The 21,869-nt window shown below is 33.5% G+C and overlaps 1 protein-coding gene across 11 annotated transcripts in view; it reads left to right on the top strand.

Annotated features, from left to right (window-relative positions):
* The window catches only part of Evi5 (ecotropic viral integration site 5), a 411,492-nt gene extending 393,057 nt beyond the window's left edge, over window positions 1-18,435 (top strand). For 10 of the 11 annotated variants that reach the window (XM_068376824.1, XM_068376825.1, XM_068376826.1 and 7 more), the window contains 13 exons: window positions 10-180; window positions 389-570; window positions 696-873; window positions 4,258-4,416; window positions 5,120-5,254; window positions 5,368-5,466; window positions 5,710-5,814; window positions 6,090-6,323; window positions 6,774-6,953; window positions 8,537-8,704; window positions 8,902-8,997; window positions 9,393-9,494; window positions 16,389-18,435. In XM_068376824.1, coding sequence (XP_068232925.1) covers window positions 10-180; window positions 389-570; window positions 696-873; window positions 4,258-4,416; window positions 5,120-5,254; window positions 5,368-5,466; window positions 5,710-5,814; window positions 6,090-6,323; window positions 6,774-6,953; window positions 8,537-8,704; window positions 8,902-8,997; window positions 9,393-9,494; window positions 16,389-16,778 — 2,199 coding nt within the window. In that variant the 3' untranslated portion in view covers window positions 16,779-18,435. Of the gene's footprint in view, window positions 1-9; window positions 181-388; window positions 571-695; window positions 874-4,257; window positions 4,417-5,119; window positions 5,255-5,367; window positions 5,467-5,709; window positions 5,815-6,089; window positions 6,324-6,773; window positions 6,954-8,536; window positions 8,705-8,901; window positions 8,998-9,392; window positions 9,495-12,213; window positions 12,236-16,388 lie in introns of all 11 variants that reach the window. The other variant, XM_068376827.1, reaches the window with a different exon arrangement.
* The last annotated feature ends 3,434 nt before the right edge of the window (window positions 18,436-21,869 follow it).

Genomic DNA, 21,869 nt, shown 5'->3' with positions numbered 1-21,869 from the left:
TCCGTAAAGGTTATTCGTCGAGACATTGCTCGAACGTATCCTGAGCACGATTTCTTCAAAGAAAAAGATGGTTTAGGGCAGGAGAGTTTGTTCAATGTGATGAAGGCCTATTCCTTGCATGATCGAGAAGTGGGCTACTGCCAAGGATCAGCTTTCATTGTTGGCCTCTTGCTCATGCAGGTATAGTGTACAAAATAGTTATCCTTTTCCTTTGTGAAACCATATGATGAGAATATTTAAATATCTTGAATATTTTTAAGTTGTAGATAATTTAGATTCAGTAAATAACGGAAGTGATATGTTTGCATTCGGTTACCAGATATTAAGTATGGTAAAGAGAAGATTTATTATGAAATGGACTGATTTATCTGTTTTTATTTTTAAATAGATGCCCGAGGAAGAGGCATTTGCCGTATTGGTAAAACTCATGCAGGAATACCGGATGCGTGAGATGTTCAAACCCTCCATGGCAGAGTTAGGTTTATGTATGTATCAGTTAGAATGTCTTATCCAAGAACATCTGCCAGATCTTCATGCTCACTTCACTTCTCAGAGCTTCCACACATCCATGTGAGTATGCCTTAAATCTTGATATATAATAGGATTGGTGTGTTTGGTCTTAAATTTTTACAGCATGTAGATTCTATGCTACTGAATTTTTGTCTTTATGATATTCTTTTTTTCTTTTTAAACAGGTATGCCTCCTCTTGGTTCCTGACATTATTTTCTACTACCCTGCCTCAACCCCTTGCATGCCGTGTAATGGACTGTTTCTTAGTGGATGGAGTGGAAGTAATATTCAGAGTGGCTCTGGCTTGCCTTACATTGAGCAAGGAGGACTTATTTTGTATGGACATGGAAGGAATGCTCAAGGTAAGAATCCCACTTAATATTTACCTGTGTTGGTAAATTATATTATGATATGCATTGTATGGTCAATTTCGCAGAGATTAGAGTTTTTATGAAAGTCTCACTTGATAAGTGAAACACACGAGCAAGTTGACCCATATAGTCGGTCACTTTGAAATAGAGCTTTTGAGGAGCACCAGTATTCCACAGACACCTTGTGACCTTTGATTTACAATATAAGGAATTTCATTGCTTTTGATCTAGAACTCAATTTAGAAAGGGTTCAAAATATCATGTTTTAATAAGGTCAGGTGTCTTTTTATTCCTCATGCCTACCATGAATTTTCTTAAAACATTTATGCCTTGGAACTGATTAGAAAGAGTAGTCTTTTAAAATAATTACAGTGGAGTAACATTTGTTTGGATAATTTATAGAAAATAAGATCGACCTGAACTGATCACCATCAGCACCTTTATAGACTATTTTAGAAGAATTTCAAGTTGTTTTTAAAACACACGTCTAGGAAAATCTTCATTGATAATGGAGATATACATCAAGGAATATTAAAACACCTCTCATCACCCCTTATTTTGTGACTAGTCTTTTCTGGAAAGCTTAGAGATTTTCCACTAGAAATAACATTGAAAGTGGATGCTTTAATATATGAAAAGAGTCTTTTCCTTCTTATTAACATGAAATATAATCATAGAAAATAAATGACCCAGATTTAGGAGTGAGGTACTCTATTCCTATTTGAAAAAATTACAAAACAAAATGTTAGACTTCTCAACACATGCTACATAGTATGGTGTAAATTATGATGGACTATCACCATAAAAATAATCTAGAGATGCATTAATTCGAAGTTAAATGATATTTCCATGAATGTGGAGAAGGTTATTTGTATTGTTATCTCTGTGACACCTGAGCAACCTAGGAACCTGTCATTAGTTATGCAAGTGGAATTGGTTTACAGGTTATTCTTATAACTGCAAATTATTCCTGCTTTCACAAGTTTGCACAATAAACATAATAAAGCTTGAGTAAACTGAAGTTTAAAAGCACAAGTTAATTTTTTTTATGCTTTCTGCTTATCAAGGCCTCAGCTTAGGCTTTGGTTGAGTTGTGTTACCAGGCCAATGCAAGAGCCCGTGTCACATGTAAGGTGGGGCAATCGAAGACGAGATGAATTAGAGTTTTCTCTTTCTAACACTAGAACCTCAAAAAGAAATCGGTGGCGAGATGAAATTTCTCATTACCAAATATGTGCTGTATATACAGTGCCTGTTTTCAAATGATTTGAAGTCCAGGTAAATGCTGCTCATAGATGTTTGTATCCCTATTCCTGACATTCAGGGTAATTTTGGTGGTCGCACAGTACACACATGTTCCCGCTTCTAAGGTAGTGGGGAGACAACACATAGCTAAATGATTTGATGTAATTTAAAAACTTGGGCCCATAGATTCACTAAGAACTGTTACTAGATGTTCTCACCAGTATATTATTTTGATTCTTATAATAGTTTAACCAGACCACTAATTCACATTTCATGACTCTTAGGTCTTGTCCAAGGAATTTATTCCTAAGGGGTGAATAAAGGAACCCCCCCCAAAAAAAAAAAAAAAAAAAAAAAAAACTTGAAGTCAAATTACTAGATGAGAATGAAGGGAAAGTATGAATAGTAAAAGCAAAAATAAATTCCAATTGGGCCAAATGAGATTCTGCAAAGAAACATTAAGGCAGCAATGCCTACAGTGTATAACATGTGACATACTGTGAGGAGTACATTTCTAAAGGAAAATGAACTTCAAACTTATATTTCATACCACTTAATTCAAGTCTCTGTTGGGTCATTTATAAGAAATGATTTCAAACTTTGCTTACCTACTAATTTATCTCACCATTTTCATTTATTACAAGTCCCTCTATTAGCATCAATAAACTTTAGTCCTACCAATGAAAATGATTCCGCAAACTAATTTATGTATACCAAGATGATGATAATTTGCACCTGATAATAATGCTCATTAGGTGGCACTATAGGTTGTGGCAAAGTATCTCGGTACATAGCCACTGTGATTAGAATACCCCCCCCCCCTTTATTTTTCCCATTGACGAATAATTGGACTTCCTTAGACCAAAAATGTCAAAGGCAAATTTTATGTTAAGTTCTAAATTTCTATTAATTTATCTTTGTATGCACTTTTTTGCTAAACTGCATGAGAATTTATTGTAACTCAAGGGATGTGGATTGTGCAAAATACTAAACAATTACAATTGCTCAAAAGTTGCATAATCTTAAAATTAACACACTTAGATCATTGTGAGCAAATATAATTTGCAACTATCAACACTAATATCAAGAATATTACTATGGTTATAGAAATATAACAGCTTTTCATAGCATAGTTATAGTTGTGACTTTACATGATTCAGAAATTAATCGGTACATAAGCATAAAGTTATAAAGAGAGGACATGAATTTCATTGGCATTAACAGTGCAGTATGGGGATAGTATCTTTTTAGATTACTGTACATGCACTGCAATGTGACAAAAAAAAAAAATAATGGGAAAAGGAGACACGAAAATTTGAAATAAAGGAGTTGCTGTATGACTTGCATCGATAAGTCATCAAATCCAAATCCCAGAATACCGCAGGGAGTATGCAATCAGTGTACCGCAAGTGATGCTCTGTGGGTGTTACTGAAGTACATTTATAGCATTCCTACAGCCTCTAGGTGTAACAACTTTCAAGTTTTTTTGGTTTACCTCTATTCCCACCTTTCTTCCATCTTCTTGCCCAGCTCTTTAGAATTTTACTTTTTAGTGCAACTGCACGTTATCTTTCAGTTGCACTTCAGTACTGAATGACCTTCCTAGTATGGGGAAATGTAGCTCAAATTTCATAAATCAAGTTAAATCCAAAGAGCAAAAACTGAACTTGGTCATAGCTTGTTAATATAACACTTATCTTTCGCAGAATGGCATGGATGCTGCAAAGTGGTATAAGCCTTATCAAGTATTGATAAGGTCAAGAAACTGGAATTACAATGTTTTATTTAACTGAAGCAATTGTAACACTGAATACTCTTAAAACACGAACTAAAGCAGTTAATTTTATTGTTGCAACTACACAGAACAAAATTTATTCGGTAACTAATGAAGGTTATTTAGGTTTCTTAAGCCTAACCATCATTCAGGAAATAAATTCTGCCGATGGGTTCTAAGTTATGAATATTTTTTGTAGGGTTAAGTACAAAGTAAACTACTGATACTAGGTACCAATATTTCATTCACAAATAATTTTCAAAGAAGGAGTTATTTTGCATATAAACAAATTATAACCATAAACCAAAATATTCTATAGAGAAGAATCACCTCTGTATCTGGTTTCTTTTTTATAGTATTTTCAACGAGATCTGCCTGCCAAGTTTGAAGCAGACCCAGAGTGCTATTTTTCCTTAGCATATTCTCTGCGATATAATGCCAAAAAGATGAAGAAGATGGAGAAAGAATATACTGCTATGAAAACCAAAGAACAAGAAGAGTTAGTTGAATTAAAGGTTAGTGTTTGTTCTTTTCATAGTTTGAGAATTAGTCTTAGTTCTAAAGGCTAAGCTTAGATCTAACCATTCAAAATTTTTGTGTCCAGTTCTTCATTCAAAAAAAAGATATTGACTGAGATTATACAATGTTTTATGAAGCTATTATAAATGAAAATTGTTTCAGTGTTTCTGATTATTGTGGGTAGAATTGTGAAAACCTCTGTTTGATGTCAATATTTCACATACAGTACTGTATTTCTATTCAGTTAATCTATTATATTGTTTAGAAAGAAGTTGTGTACTAATTATAAAGAACTTATGAATTAGATAAAACTTTTTTGCTCTGGGTATAAGTAAAATTTTTAAGTATTGTAATAAAGAATATAGGATTAAGTAAGAGTGAAGTCAGACTTCAGTCGAATATTTATTGATAAAACATGTAAAACAAATTTGACAACTACTGTAACTGAGTATAGGTACTGTATGTATTTTGAATAAGATTCTAGTTTTTAGAAGGTTCTCTTATTTTTCTCTTTTTTTTAAGAGAAGCTGTTAATTAGGAGTACTTTACATCTGTGTTTAGTTATAAATAACAGCTGCTTTTAATTGAAGTGAAAGAAACAAATAATTACTGTTCGAGTATCAACAAAATCTTATTTGATACAGAAGCTTTTGATATTTTTACGAATATGTATAAAATAGTTTTTTTCTCATTTTACAGAGATTAAGAACAGAGAACAGATTGCTGCGCCAAAGAATAGATTGTTTAGAGGCAGAATCATCTGCCTTAGCAGATAGACTTATTCAGGGTCAAGTTTCCCGAGCTGAAGAAGCGGAACATAATTTTGCAATCAAGGTATGTTTATGCTGAGTTACATTATGAACATTTAGACAGTTTCCCACTTTTTTTTTATTAACTTGGAACTGAATTGTATTAATAAAGATTTTAATTTCTGATTTTTTCCTCAGAGAGAACTAGCTGCTTTAAGACAACATGATGGAGAAACCATGGAACATCTAATGGATGCTAGAGACAAGATAAGGAAACTCACTGGAATGATAGAAGAGGTAATACATTTAACAGTTGTAGTTAATTTGAATGCATGTAGGTATATTTATTTTTCATTTTGTATAATATATATTTTCAAAAGATTACATATTTTATATACTGTAATATACATGGCATAGAAAAAATATTTGATTTACTTTTTTAGTTGTGTAATATATGCACTATTTGTTGATGGACTTGATTAATGACAAAATATTAACATTTTGATAGAGAATGCTCAACCACTTTTAACATTCCTTTAGAACTGTTCATCAAGAGAGTCTTCGCTGGCAGAGTTGATGATAAAAGAAGAAGAACTCAGGCAAAAAGAGGAATTGGTCAAATGTCTACAAGAAGAGTTAGTTCAGGTTAGAAATGAGGAAAATTACATTTACTGCCATTACATTTGTCTGATATGTAATTCTGTTACAGTATATAAGTAATTCAAAGATTTTCATAGTCTATTTTGTAGTATCTGATATAAAATTTGGGAAATTTTAAAGTGCATGACTTTATTTTAAGTCAGGTTTACATTTTTGGTGTTTAATTCTCCTCTGCCACATTCTTCTCTTTGATATCTCAAAAGGCATCTACTGTAGATTGAATTTTTGATAAGAATGCAAAAACTGTTTTCTTATTCCAGGTTAGATTAAAAACTGCAGAAGCAGAGGCTCTAATTCGAGATCTTAGAGCGAGAATACAGGAATTAGAAGAGGAGCAGAAAAAGATGAGGGAAGCAACCCCTGACCACTCAGTTGCTCATCTTCAGGAAGAATTAATTGCTGTGCGACTAAGAGAAGCAGAAGCTAATCTTGCCTTAAAAGATCTCAGACATAGAGTTCAGGAACTTACCCAGTTATGGACAAAGCATGTACAGGTAAGAGGCCTTTTGGTAAATGCTAATATAGCATAGTTGCTGCTTGGAGTATGTACATTTTATCTTAAGAATTTTGTTTCCTAACTGTACAACAGAAATGTTTGTGCTCTTCATAAAATTTTCCTTATAGTAAAGGAATTAGAGTAAAATGTTCTTTACAGTGTAAAGTAATTACAGAATTTTTTTTCTTTATATTTAAGGAATTGGAAATCTTGGTAGTGCTTAGTATAATGTGGATATCGCTAGGTTAAAAGTATTTCTCATGCCATAGCAACAGGATCTATGTATAGTTGAACAATTTACCGTACTGAAAACTCATTTATTGTATAGGAATTATAAAAATATTGAAAGATAAATATTATAGGTTTTATAAATTTTAAATAAAATATATTCCTGCACTGATGTAGAAATATATTTCCAATATCCCAATGATAATCGTAAATTTTCCAGGATCATCATGGGGATAAGGGTGAGGCAGCTAAAGCAGATGCAACAAGTACACCAAGTAAGAAATTAGGAGGTCTATTCTGGGATCGTTCAAATGATGCTGCTAAGTTAGAAGAAGAACTCATGACGACCAAACTTCATGAAACTGCAGCTGTAGCTGAGCTCAAAGAAGCTAGATTGAAGGTTAGATTTATGTTTTTCAATGCACTATGTTTATTTAGAGTGAGAAGTTTTGTGAACTAATATTTTTTGATTCTGTATCAGGAAACATTGAAATTTTTTTAATCTTTCAAGTCCTCAGCTTTTAACTCATGAATGCATATCTGGTCCATCATTGCAACAATGTTTACTGATTTAGTATTAGGGTTGTTGTATTCTATAGGGAACATCCCTCAATAGCAATCCATTGGTAGGGAGTTCGACCCCCCCTCAAACCTGATATTTTCTACTACTTTCCGCAACCTTACTAACCATGTGAGCTAGGTATGGTGACCCTTACATGGTTCTCTGCTGACACATCAGTGGCCATTGTCTGAACCTCCCTGGTACTAGCTTTTGTGGAAGGGTGCTTGGGTTATGATCATATCTAAACATATTATATGGTGGGTCTTTAGTACTTTCTCCTGTCCTTTGCCTCTGCTGCCCATGAACAACCTTTAAACTTTAAAATATTATATTTTTTTAAAAGTATGCCAGATTCTGCATCTCTTTGGATATTTCCTTTTTCCAAATTTAAAATACTACAGATATTGTGGATACATTTACGAGGGAAGTTGATTGATTTGTTTTAAGTGAAATATAAAGAAAAAAAGATTTTTTCTCATACTATCAGAGGGGGTTCTGATTTTTATTTCATTCATGTTTTAAACAAATATATATGTTGACTACTTTTAGTAGTGTTGTTGGAAAGGAAAGTATGGGAAAGAATAGAAATCTATGAAGCCTTCAATTCCAAGTCTGAGGTATTAAAATTTGACAAAACTTTTTTCATCCTTATTTTAAAAGAGTTCATAAATAGTAATCTTATACTTTACTGTTCTTAATCATATTTTCAGGCATAAAAATAGCTATATAATTGAATACCATTTTCGAGTTATAGCTTTATTGTCTCAACGTAATTCATTTAATTATTATTAGAATATTTTAATTGAAAATTAATATCAGTAAAGTATGTTGATAATTCAGCACTTCTGTGGATAATGTACCAAGAATTTGGTTCAGTAAAGCTTTTTTGGGCAAAATTAAACTCAGTGTTTGTGTTGGATTAACTCTTATCTAAATATATGTATCTCTGCTATGGTAAGGAGAGCTAAGAAATGCTCTCAAAGAAAGTAGCTGTTCTCATCCCTTGCATAGGTCTGATTGAAAGAATCGAATGTTTTTTTATGTCAAAACCGAAGTCCATATAACATACTGTTTCAAGATGTTACAAAGAATATAATTAAAAGTATTCATCAGTAAATTTTGCACATAAATAATACAGTAATACTACTTCATAGAAATTTATGAGTGCTGCACAAGGAATGTGCAAAATTCTTCAGATAACTAATGATAAGACCTGTAGGTTAATATCTCTCTCTCTCTCTCTCTCTCTCTCTCTCTCTCTCTCTCTCTCTCTCTCTCTCTCTCTCTCTCTCTCTCTCTCTCATAGATTTTATTATGAAAACCTGCTAGATCAATTAGAGTATTTCTTCACTTGGCAATTACTCAAATGTTCCATTTTATTCATGGTTTGAATTATAAAATTAATTTACCTTCTTTCACAGGTAATGGAACTAGAAACTGCTGTACAGGTATCAACTAACCAAATGAAGAGACAAGAAGAAGAAAACAAAAGATTGCAGGAGGCTTTGGATGCAGCTGAAACCAATATTCGTACAATGCAGTCTCAGTTAGGTGACCACAAGAGAAAGTACACAGATCTTGAAAGCCAGGTTTGTAATATACATTTTGTTATTTTTAAGAATATATATGTGAAGTAGGAAACACATGAATTGACAAAATGATATATGTACTTTTTGCAATTTGTTTGCTATTTGTTACTATATAGGTTACAATTTTCCACATAGGCTACTGTATGTTTTTCACCATGTCTTTTTTTGCAATCACAATAATATTTTTTTCTCCTCAGATGAAAGAGGAGAAGATGTTGGCAAGAATTCGAGAGGCTGAAAAATCACAGAGCTTGGCTGAATTAACACAAAAAATTTCATCATTAGAATTTAAGGTATTATTCATGTTTATACAGTGTGATATTTCTTCTAGATTCTTTTGTTTTGTGTAAAGATTTTTTGGGCTTCCCTATAAAGCTTCATTACCAAGTTTCCATTGTTATCTAGGAGGAACTGAATACCAAAAAATGCCTACCAGCTTTTCATCTTCAAGTAGATTTTCCTGTTAATTTTTTTCAGGTATACTGTACCTCCTAAATTGATCAATTCTCAGCAATCAAGCCTCAAATAAGGAAGAGTTTTATAGTATAAAAGAAACGTTAAGAATGTATTTCTGTTGTCTTGTATAAAACACTACAGTATTAAAATGTTGCTTCTCTGAGAAGGGATGATATTTATGAGATATAGTATTGTAAAAACCATACAACTTTGAAATTATTTTAATTTTCAGAATCAAGAACTTGTGACTGAGGGTGAAGTGTCTAGAGTTGGCGAAAGCGATAGTGATCAGGTACCAAGGCTTCAAGATAAAATTGCTGAATTGAAGTCAGAGGTAAGGGGAACAAGTAACATGTTAACTAATAAATTTTTTCCTCAATAGTACCTGATATAACTTACTCTAGCCTTTGGGTTGATGATAAACAGATTTAAAGTTGAATGGCACAAGTGACAATTGGAAATAAAAGAATCTCCATCTTATTAAAAATTACTGGTAGTTGTACATGGTCCCTCCTTCTGCACCTTTGCCTTTACTAGTTTCCAAAGTCCAATAATATTCTGAGCAGTAACATCCCCATCACAACTAAATCTGCAAGCCTAATCTTCTCTGGATGCTCCCCTGATTTTAAATCTACTTTTGGTTAGTGTCCTTCTTACGAACTCATTTAGACATAAGCCTAATGTATTCCTCCATAAGAGAATCTGGCAAGCTCTCACATGCATAACATCTACGATCTACGTCACATTGTTTCCCACGACATGTGACACATAGCGAATGAGAATCCTTGTCCTCTAGCAACAACTCGACTAATTGATAAATAAAGGCTTTTCAAAACCAGTAGAAGACATCACCAATTAAGCTAACATTAACTAACATTTGAAAAGAAAACACTTTAATCTGGAATCACAGTGTTATGTTAGACAGTCTAAACAGCTTGTGTATAATGAGTAAAGAGAAATTGCATACTCATGCCATGATTATTGCCATACAACCCCATATAATGTAATGAGCAATAATTTAGTAGGGGTTTGAGGCTATTGAAGTGAGGTAAATGGGAAGTCAATATTTTTATGATAGACATCAATAAATGAACTTCAAGGAGGAAGCCATATGAAGCTCAGTACTGTATATAAATACCGGTAATTTAATTTTTTGTTACTGTCCACCTATCAAAAAGTCAGTGGCTTTAGTTTAAGTCTACTAGACATCCATCTGCCATCACTGGAACTATTTAAATATCCCAGCAATTAGTGGTTAAATTTAACAACCCTTTTATCATGATTATTTAAATACTGTACAGTATATTGAAATTGAGACCTTGTGCCAAGAAAATGCCATGGAACATTACTTTTGATAAATACTTAATAGTACTGTGATGAAATTATTGTTTGAGTGAATATTGTAATAGAAAAATAAGAGAATAAATTACCATAGTCATGACTGTATGAAATCTCTTTCCATATTACTTAGAAAATTTCTTAGAATATTTTTTTTATTTCCAAATGGTATCAGTCGTGAACAAGTGTTTGCCAAATACCATAAGGCTAAAGAATGTTTATCAGAATAGCAGTTTGTAATAATAAGTTCTTTGAATGTAATGATAGTTTTCATATTTCAACTGCAAAGTTGTGGTATGTATGAAACACTGCACAGAGCACAAACTTTGTTACACTGGTTCTTGTTGTTACCTATTTTCAGTTGATACAATACAGAACTGTAAAAAGATTTTTATTAAAAACAAACCAAAATTTGACATTTGAACAAACAAGAACCATATAACTTTGTTTACCTTCACTCGTGTTATTACAGATGCTTTATGCTGCAATATTTCACAAACACACACACAAGCTTTAGAACGTTAATATGCTTCTTCAGTTGTTTATATTGGATCATCATGAAAGCTTTGAATTTTTTCAGGTTTTGTTTGTGATGAAGTATTGTAGGTAGGAATAAAAACAAAACATGTAGAGTGATGTAATATTGAGAGGATATGTATTGTACATAATGAATATGAAACTTAGTGTTAAATTTAATATAATGAAATTGTAAATTTTAAGCTTATAGTCTGAAGGCTAGATGCTTTTTACACCTCTCCTTTTGTAAGATACACTGTACAATTTTCACAATCTTTGTCTAGTATATAGAAGCCAGCCATACGTACAAGCTTATTAATCTTTTCATTCTTCATCAGATTTTTAAAGTACTGTATTAGCTGTTATTTCTAGTTGCATATTGTGTCATGGCAAATTTAATAAACACTTTGAAAATTTTGTTAAATCTTGAATAAACACTTAAGCAGTGGCTTAATAAGTCCATATAGAGCTAAATAAAGTCTTTTGGCTTATGATAGATATTAGTAATTCATAGAAGAGTAATTTATTTAAGAATGATGTAAGATAGTGTAAATTACTATGGATAATTTTATCAAAAGTGACTTTAAAAGCCTCATTGTTCATTCTTAAAACTGCAGTTTCACATGAAATTTTGATATGTATCCGATTAGTTCTTAATTGAAATTATTTATGGACAAAGCCAAAGGACAGTTTGCAACTTGAAAGTTGCTATATGCTAGAATGAATAATTTTGTGTGCTTAATGCTTCACACCTAAACTGTCTTCCTGTGGAGAATCAATGTACCAGGATGGTGATTCATTGACACAAACCGTTAATTTACACAGCAGACACCATAGATTTTTTAAATTTTCATACAGGAACTGCAATAACTTTCCAAACTTTCATAATTTTAATTCTGTTCCATATGACATAAATGTGGCGATATTGGTTTCTAAGTTCAAACGTTTATATTATACACCCTTGAGCTCTATCTTGAATCAACAAGAAAACTTGATTACAGATTTGTCATTAATTATTCAATGTTAAGTTCAGGGCAGAGATAGTGCTCCAATATGAGAGGTAACTATTCCATTTGAATGAAACAAGTAAAAAAAGTAAAGAGAAGATTACAAGTTATAAGTCTTCCTGTCACCTAGTCTTTAGTGCCATATATTTAATAAAACACTTAATGGTCGTTTTCTAACTATTGCACCTGCAGCAGACAGAGAAGTAAGGACAGCGTAAGTGCTTAGCATTACTCAGTTCTGCATGAAGAAAAACCCTGTCAATAAATGTAGAAACACCATCTTGGTGTCTGATATGCATGTCTTCCAGTGTATATTTATTGCCTGCTCTTTTATGATTATTAGGAATTTTTAAAAACTTACTGTGTGAAGTACAAAAACGTATGATATTGATATGTTGAATTTTAGTCTTTTCTTTCTCATGTTTACAGTTGGAAAATTCGTGATAAAAATGTTCTGATGCTAAGAGGTGTATTTTTTATTAGCAGTCAAGATTGTGCTACAGTCTATAGTACTTTATTTGTAAACAACATTCGGCATGGAGGTGACATAGTAGTAGAACTTGAAGTTTTTCTATTGGAATTTACAGTAAATGTATTGTGAATTAACTTGTCTTTATTATAGGTATCTTATTCCGAGTTAACTCCAATAACTACTTTGCAACATGGACTGTTTTTCATAGTACTGTACTGCACAGTATGAATGATATATCTTCATCAACTTTATCTGCCATAACATATAAATACAGGGTCACCCTCATTTTGTTTTACATCTATTGCTATGTTCATTCATTCTAATTTGAAAATATCAAAATTTGTATAAAATATGCCATTTGCTTTTCCAAGATATAATGTATTAAAATTAGAGAAATACAATATAAAAGACACCAATTACATATAGAGCAATGGAAAATGTCTCAGTAGGTAGTGAACTGAAAGTATTTTAAAGTAGGCAACTGTATTCCAGTTTATTAAAAAAAAATACTTTTAAAAAATTCAGACATTTTATAGTTACTGTAATTTTAAAGTTAAAGATTTAAAGCATGTTTAACCCAATGGAGTGTTAAATTAAAGGTTATTTATGAGGTTTTTTAGGATACCAGTATGGAATTATTGTAGAAATTAGAAGCTATATTGTAAGAGGAAAGTTAAAACTCCCAACTAGAACATCTGGTGTTTCTTATATACAGTGACTCCATTCCTTTCAGGAGGTTATTTTTGTGTGCATGCTATATGTAATTTTCTTTAGCGATATTGTCCCAAACATTATTATTGAAATGATCATATGATTTTGTTACGTCAGTAAAATGAATTGATGATTATTACAACCACATGTTTTAGGTCAGATTTTTATGCATGGACATTCCAGGTTTTTCTTTATTGTACCTGATTTTTTAGATAATAGTCTAGTTCTCTCAGGATTAAAAAGGAAAAATACATGTCTATGGCTGTTATATTAGTTTTCTCTTGTTAGACCCTCACAATATTTTCTGGTAGCATGAATACCGGTATTTAAATTTGTCTCATTGTTTTCAAAACTGGTTACTGTACTCGAGTATTAGGTTATCTTGAGAAGCCTTTTTTCCATACAGTTAAATTCCATTCTTTATATCCGGTTTTTAATAATCTCATGCAACTAAATTTCCAATAAGATTTTAAAAACAAGGAATGCAGTATTCCAAAAACTTATCAAAGTCAAACTTTAATGAAACTAGCTAGTCCCTCTTTGCAAACATTTAACTCCTGTCGTGAATTTATGGAGATAGTCATATAGGTAGAGTCAAAAGATATTGGCAGTTTTATATGAATGTTTCAGTTATTCAGGTTTCTGTTAGTCATGAGACTTTTAGATAAAAGACTTCATGTATATTTAAAAAAAAAAGAAAATGTTGAAAAGAAATAAAATTTTTGTTGCTTTACTATTCATAGGTTATATTTTAGGTTAATTGCATTGTTGCTTATTTAATGGTAATTGAATTTGAATTTTTTCAGACATTTCAACTGAAGTATTTTTACTTTCAATGTGCATCTTTCATTCTTTTAACAACACATGGTGTACCATTAAGAAAGCACTGCAATGGCCCTATTCAAAGGAGTTAGAAAATATGATGATGTAAAGAAATAAGAATACTGTAGTGAAATGGGGTTTTTCCAAGGGTTCTATTATTCATTTGTAGGCTACCCAATATCAAAATAACACTATGTTATGGTTATAACTTTCAGTATTCTGATTAACTGTGGTTAGTATTGTATAAAGAATGGACTCCAGATAGCATAGGGGATGTTTCAGGGGATTTACAGATGTCAGCTTTAGGAGTGACAGATGATGGTGATGTGCAACAAAAATGTTTTGGGTGAGCTGTATTAACTAGTGTGGGAACAGTAAAAATATATAATTTCATAATTTGTGTGGTGTAAGATATTTTCATAATAGCTTTCATAAAAAGATAAGTTACAAACATAAGATTTGAAGCATTAATGCATGAAGTTTTATATACAGTAATAGTGATGAGTTAAAAAATCATAGATCAAGCCATTTTTCTCTTGAGGCCTTTTTATTATCAGGACTTCTTGCAGGTTGAAAATAATTCATATAGGATTTAGATCATAGCCAGAATATTTATTACTTGACCTACTCCCATGAGCTTTAATTCAATGACAAAACTTTGTAGTCACTTTTAATGCCTTTTTTCATGTGGCAGTGTATGATACTTATTTTATAGATGATTTGTATCCATACCAAAGAAAGGTGCCAATGAGGTCGTAATTTTCTTTAATAAATATAATTAGTTTTCCTAATGTGAGTCTTTCGGCCAGTGTTGTGGAAGGTAATATTCATGAAGTGTGTCATGTTCCTTTGCCTTATTTGTACAGACTTGAGGATAAATTGTTATTATTCTACTAAAGAGAGTTTTTTACTGCTTATGTATATTTATTGATTTCATGGATTTATTTATTTAATTTATTCATTCATTTATATTAATCTTTGTTGCTATGCAGTACTTATTCTTGCTTATCAAGTTACTGTACAGTAATTGCTTTTTTCCCGTTTTCTTCTCCTTTTACATTCAAATCTGTGCATATTATGAATAATGATAAAAACAGTGGCTCCAAACATATTTGCTACAAAAGTTTCATTCCTCAGGGATGGTTCTAGTATAGTAGTACTGTAGCATACAGTAAACAATTTAACAGGTTTCCTAAGAACCAAGTAAAGTAAAGATAATTACAAATGCATAAAATTGCTGTGTTCCTATCTCGTAACCTTCTATATTAAAATAAAATGAGTATTAAAATCTTTATTTCTTACTAAGGTTCATGTATAAAAACTGATTTGGTTAACTTTCCAATGTCCTGTTGGGAACTGGCCATGAGATATTTTAAATTATTTTGACATGAATTTTATTACAGGATAAACTATAACCATGCTTTCAAATGCTTCACCAACTTCATGCTTTTCCATATTCCTGTTGAACAAAGAGCCGGCAGTTTTACTAGTCAAGTTAATTCTGATGTTTGTTGAATTTCATGGCTATAAATTACTTGACCCTTTTATTGTGATGCACCAAAAATTTACAAAGTTAATTGTTGATAATTTCGGCCTCAGAAATGACTTGATAGAAATTCTCATTTTACTGGAAAGAGTAGTTTTCAAAAAAATTCCCCAAAGTTTTATTACAATAAAACACTTTTGCATGTTTCTTTTTAAGTAGTACAAGGGAACTGTGATTTAAAGATTCAGGATGTAATGCCAACTAGAATGTTAAAGAAAGTGGATAAGAAACACTAGATGTAATGCCTGTCAAATGACAGCAGGCGAGAGTTTGAAAAGATAGGTTCATTTGAATATCTAAATGGAGTAAAATGTTGATACATTACTGAAAATTAGTATCTCTGCAACACTTTAAAATCTAGCTATTTTAATACACTGTAATTTTAATGCTAGAAGCAATAGTAACTTTTCTTTAAAAAGTTTCAAGATAAATAATAATTATATTCTAAAAATTTTTATATTCTTAAAGAAAATATTTGTAGATTAAACAATAAAGTGCTAATGATATTTTGACTTACTACTTAAGGTGAAACAGATTTCATATGCTTTTCCTCGAGCATTGATTTTAATGTGTTCTGCTGGATGTTCATTTTAGTACAGTTCTTCAATATGATTTAAAGTACCTGTACTGTAGTAGGGTGTCAAAAATAAGTTTAGACTTCAGAGATAGAAAATTTCCATAGTGATATTTTTGTTACATTAAACTTTTTCATCAAATTACAGTTGACATTTGGTCACTTGAAACATAGTCATCTGCTTTAAGAGGTGATTGAAAACTCTTGGAACAAATTTATTTCAAAGTATTCCTTCTTTTCAGGTTGCTCGTCTAACTGCCATCAATCGTAGATTGACTCGCACTGTAAGCATGCAGAGATTAGACATAGCAAGTGGGCCTGAATCTGACATTGAAGATACAGAGGATCTCAGATTGCATATAGATGATGGAGTAACATCACCAAAAAAAATGGATTCTCCTACTAAGGAGGAAAATGGACTTTTAGATTATCTTAAAGAAGAGACCAGAATGAGAATACCTTCTGTTTGTAGTGATAGATCAACGCCATCACCATCTAGAGAAGTGGTGCACAGAAAAACCTCACAGACACTAGCTGATGCTTTCCTTGAACAGTTACCTGAAGTCAAAAATAGTGATGAAGCATATCAAAATGGCTCTGCGTCTCACGAGGAGAGAGAAGCTTGCTCGTAGTAAGTCTTAGTCTTGGCTTCCTTTTAGGGAGCCAAGAAAGTTTCTCTATCCCATTACATAGCGATATGCAACTTAATGGATGGACAGCTTTAAAACATAAACTAGGTTTAGACTTTTTATTATTGATGTATATAAGTTAGGGAAAAGTCATTTAATTAATATCAAGTAGTTGGTGAATTTGATTTACAATCGGTTAATTTATTCATGAGAGTCCTTTTGTAGGACAATAAATAAATCGTTGGCAGATATTCTGGCAAGAATATTTGATATTCGCGTTATTCAGTGGACCATGTCAATTTTTGTGTGCATTTATGAGCATATTTATACTTTCATATATATACGATTCATGTGAAATGTATTGAAATAAGCAGTGCAAGTACTGAAAAATGCATTGCATGTAGCAAGTGGAACTTGTTTTCATTCAGAAGAGTTGAGTATTTTTATCAGAAGCCGCACAGGTACGGCTAGTCGTAGAAGCCCTAATTAAAATACAGTACTGACATGAGTTTTTCCAAGCCAATGTCAATGTCTCCTTGTGTAATTACTGTAAGACAATATGTAGAAATGGAAGACTTAGACATTAGAGATGGAAAAATGAAATAAAATTATCAGTTTAAAATTAACAGTGGGTTTAAACAATGACCAAACAGAAAAGTAGCCATAGGACATGATGCTTCACGAGTATAATAGGCACAATTGATGTAAATCTGTGATGTTTCTCTTTGAGCCTTGATTTTCTCTCTTCAGAAAGGAGAGTTAAAAGAAACCAAAATATATATATTTATTTACTTATGTTCCAGTTTTGTATGTACTTATGTTATTGTATATATACCAAATGATGGTGTATTTAGGAATTATTTTGAAGTATTTCTGTATATTTTCACTTTCAAATATTACTCTTTAAATCTTTATGCAATATTCTAACTTTCATTAGGCTCTTCATCATTCATGTGTCTTCCTTCATTACCAGATATAGGAGTGACAATCACCAAGGTGCAATTCATTGGATCATTTTATATATGCATATATATTCTTTAACTCATTTTAATTTAATGTAAATTCATATATTTATATTCTTTCCAGAACTAACTTTTTCAGACATTTCAGAGGTGCTACATTCACTAAAGTGATTGTGGGTTTATCTTGCTTTTAAGAGTCTGAAGTGATGAAATATACTTACATTCAGAACCATTTTATATCCTCAGATAGTTCAGTGACTTTTGTGTAAATGCTTTTCAATGAAATCTGTAAGCTTCACAACATTAGCTCCTGTATGTTTGTGGCTTGACCATTTATTACTCACAGTTTCAGATGTAATTTGCAAGCATACTAGATCTATTGTACACAGGCACCCAACACTTAGTAATAGAAATTATCCAATACTCAATGATTCTATACTGTTTAATTATGTCTGAGAATTATCATTATCTGGCCTCATTTTTAAGGTCAAATTTCCTTGATGTATCGATTAGGTTCACAACAAACATTTCAGAATGTGCTGGAGCAGTTCCAAGGTATTATTAGATGTAACTTACAAGTCTGTTGTTTTGGAAATTTTGACATCTGTGAAGAAGTAACCATCATCACATTCCAAAAAATAAAAGCTATCCACTGTGATCATGAACAGCAGATAAACTGAAATAAAATGTAAACTACATAGTATTTAATCTTTCAATCCTTGTAAATGATTTTTTTTAAATGTCTAGTTGTGAAATATTTGATTGGGTTTTGCTTTGGTATAATTTACTTTATAAATAATTGAAAAAAAAAATAGAAAATTTGTGTATATGTGAAAGACATATTATTATTTTCCTGAGCAACACAGAGTTTTTGTACATAATGATGATATACAATGTATGGCTACACTCAGATGTAAAGGGAATCTTCTTTCCCAGCATTACCCTTAAATTAAGGGGTCAGTTGCCTGATGGGCCCTCTCCAATGGCTTCTATCAGAGGCTTCCTCTTCCACCAAACCTCTTCTCTCCAGCATTATTTCCTCTTTGATGTAAATGAATACAGTACAGTACAGTAATACCTGTCTTTATGTCGGTTCAACGTATGTCAGTTCTGACTTACGTAACCTTATGTCTGTTTCTACTTTGAGCAATTACATTGAAAATTTTTTTTTTTTTATTATAAATCTTTTTCTCCAGAAGCTCGGCTTTATCGAACTTTACTAGTGAATATTTTAAATTTTCCCTTTTTATTACTTTCAATAAACAAATGCCCTCAGTAAGGGAAGGAATATTCTAGCAGTAAGTGGTAACTGACACTCCAGTCTCTTTGTCTCTTCGTTTTGAAGTCAAAATTATCCCTATACTCTTGACACCATTAGATGTGACCATCAAGTGAGTATAGAAAATGGATTTTGACGAAGGAAAAATCTATTTCTGGGCGAGAGACCTGTGCCGCTCCGTGAAATGCTCCTTTTGCATCATTTCTAAGGTATATAACTGCTATGTATTACCAGAGAAAAAAGTTGCATAGGAATGCCAGGGTTGAACCCAGCTCGCTCACCTAAATAGGTGTCGGTATAATACTGGGGCGTGTTAAACCACAACCAGAGGTCTCGTGCCATTTAGATATCTCTTCGTCAACATCCCTGTAACAGCAAGGTGCCGTTCAACACCCACCACTGAAAGCTACTACCACCATCTCAACCCACGCCAACTACGTCACTCCTCATAGCACCCAAGTTTGGGCCCATTCTGGGAGGGAAGTAGAGGGAGGGTTCACTGGGCGGCACAGGTCTCTCGCCCAGAAATAGATTTTTCCTTCGTCAAAATCCCTTTTCTGGGCTCCACCTGTGCCGCTCCGTGAAATAGTACAAGAGAAATGGTCCCAAAACTTGGAACTAACACCTGAGGGGAAAGTAAATTAAAGACAGAAATATAAAAAAACATGGTTTAATACAAATAGTAAATCCAGTGAATGAACCATTCCTTATAAGGAAGGATAGAAGGATAAGTTTAACAAATTGCAGCAAAACTTCCAAACTATGGAAGGACAAAGAAAATGCAATGTAAAATAATAAGCTGTGAGATCAAATGATAATTACAATCCTGAGGGTAAAAACAAACAAAATTCAACTTGTGGGAGAGTAAGGCTATTTACAGACATGATAAAATAAGAGTGCACCATAAGGGTGCAGCTCAGGTGAAAACAAAACCAAAACTAAAGTAGGGACAATAAGTAAGGCAGGTAGAAGGAAGGAGGATAGAGCAAGACCTGATTATGAATCATTACTTTCAGGAGGAACCACATTCCCAGCTGCCACTGTAGCAAATTTTAGGGCTTCCAAAGGTTTTAAATAGTGGCGTTTAAAAACTGTTTGAATGATTTTAGGTCCAGTGACCACTCCGACTCCAGCGGAGTCGTCCTCGAAAGTGAGTCCGCCACTACATTTCGTACTCCCGCTAGATGGACTGCTGACAGATGCCACTGGTTCGATGCTGCCATGGAAAATATTGCTAACATCACATGGTTTATGTGGCTTGACTTGGAACCCCCTCTGTTTATGCAGTGGACTATGACTTTGCTGTCTAGAACCAATCTGATATGTTGGTTCCTGGCTGGAACCAGTCGTTTTAGGGTTAGGAATACCGCCATGGCCTCTAAGACATTGATATGGAGTTGGCGGAATACTGTCGACCATAGTCCTTGGACTTTCCTGTACTGGGAGTATCCCCCCCAGCCTGTTCAGGAGGCGTCTGTGTGAATGACCAGTTTTGGAGGTGGATATTGTAAAGGAACAGATTTTGCAAGAGTTTTGTTCTTGTCCATGGCTGAAGTCTTTTCCTCAGAATTGGCGGAAGTCGAGCTCTTTTGTCTCGATATTTCTCGTTTGCCCTGGAGCGCCATACTCGGTTTATATGTTTCAGTCTGGCCTTCAGTACTATATCTGTTACCGAGGCAAACTGGAGGGCACCCAAGATTCTCTCTTGATTTCTCCTGGACGTCAATTTGTCCTTGAGAAAACGTCTTGTGTTCTTTGCTGTTTCTGTCCTCTTGGCTGTTGGGAGACGTAGCGTGTGGGAACGCAGATCCCATTGTAATCCCAGCCATTGAAACTTGGTCTTTGGGACTAGGCAAGATTTCTCGAAGTTGATCTGGAACCCCAACTGTTGTAGGAATTTTATCACTTTGTTTGTTGCCGTGAGGCAGTTCTCTGCCAGTTTGGTGAATATCCTGGGTGCAATGTTGAGTACGAATGGCATTACCTTGAATGCATAAGCTTGGTTCCCTAGTTTGAAGCCTAGAAACGGATGAAAATGCCTTGCTATCGGAACATGATAGTAAGCATCTGTAAGATCTATAGAGGTGGTGACGGCCCCACGGGGAAGTAAGGTCCGCGCCTGAGAGACGGTTAGCATGTGGAACTTGTCGCATCGAATGTAAGAATTCAGATGAGACAGGTCCAAGATTACTCTTCGCTTGTCTGAGTTTCTTTGGCACGCTGAACAAGCGACCTTGAAATTTCAAGTGTTTTACCTCTTTGATTGCATTATTTTGTAATAGATCGTTTGCATATAGGACTAGCTCCTCCGTTGGAAGTTGATGGAAACTGGTTGGTGGAGGGGGCCCTTCTATCCAACTCCACTCCAGACCTTTGGAAATTATGCTGAAAGCCCAATTGCTGAACCTCCAACGGTTTCTAAAGATGTAGAGTACTCCCCCTACACGAGAATTCTCAATGATTCCCTGCGGATTTACCTCCTCAGCCTCCACGGAATCCTCGGCCTCGAGAAAGGGTCCTTTCACTACCTCTGTTGCGAAAAGTTCCTCTCGCACCAGAGCCTCTCGCGCGTTGGTAACCCTGGAACGCACCCTGGGTTTCATAGTTGTGGTTAAATTTTAGGCAGGGGAAGTAGCATAAGAGGTAGTAGCTACCTGGGACTGAGGAACCAACACATATTGCTGTTGGGGTCGTCCTTTTGAAGTGGAAGGTTGAATCCCTTGCGTTACCGGGATGGTCTGAACTAATTGTTGTGACTGCCGGTTTTGGAAGGATTGGAAAGGTCTCAGCCTCTTCCTATCTCGAAATTGGTTGCTGGCCGGTTCGAACTTGCGTTTGGGGACTAGGCCCCAC

This window comes from Palaemon carinicauda, chromosome 7 (genome assembly GCF_036898095.1).
Source record: "Palaemon carinicauda isolate YSFRI2023 chromosome 7, ASM3689809v2, whole genome shotgun sequence".
Lineage (NCBI taxonomy): Eukaryota > Metazoa > Arthropoda > Malacostraca > Decapoda > Palaemonidae > Palaemon > Palaemon carinicauda.
The sequence above is the reverse complement of the archived record's forward strand: the minus strand, read 5'-3'. Positions and strand labels throughout refer to the sequence as shown.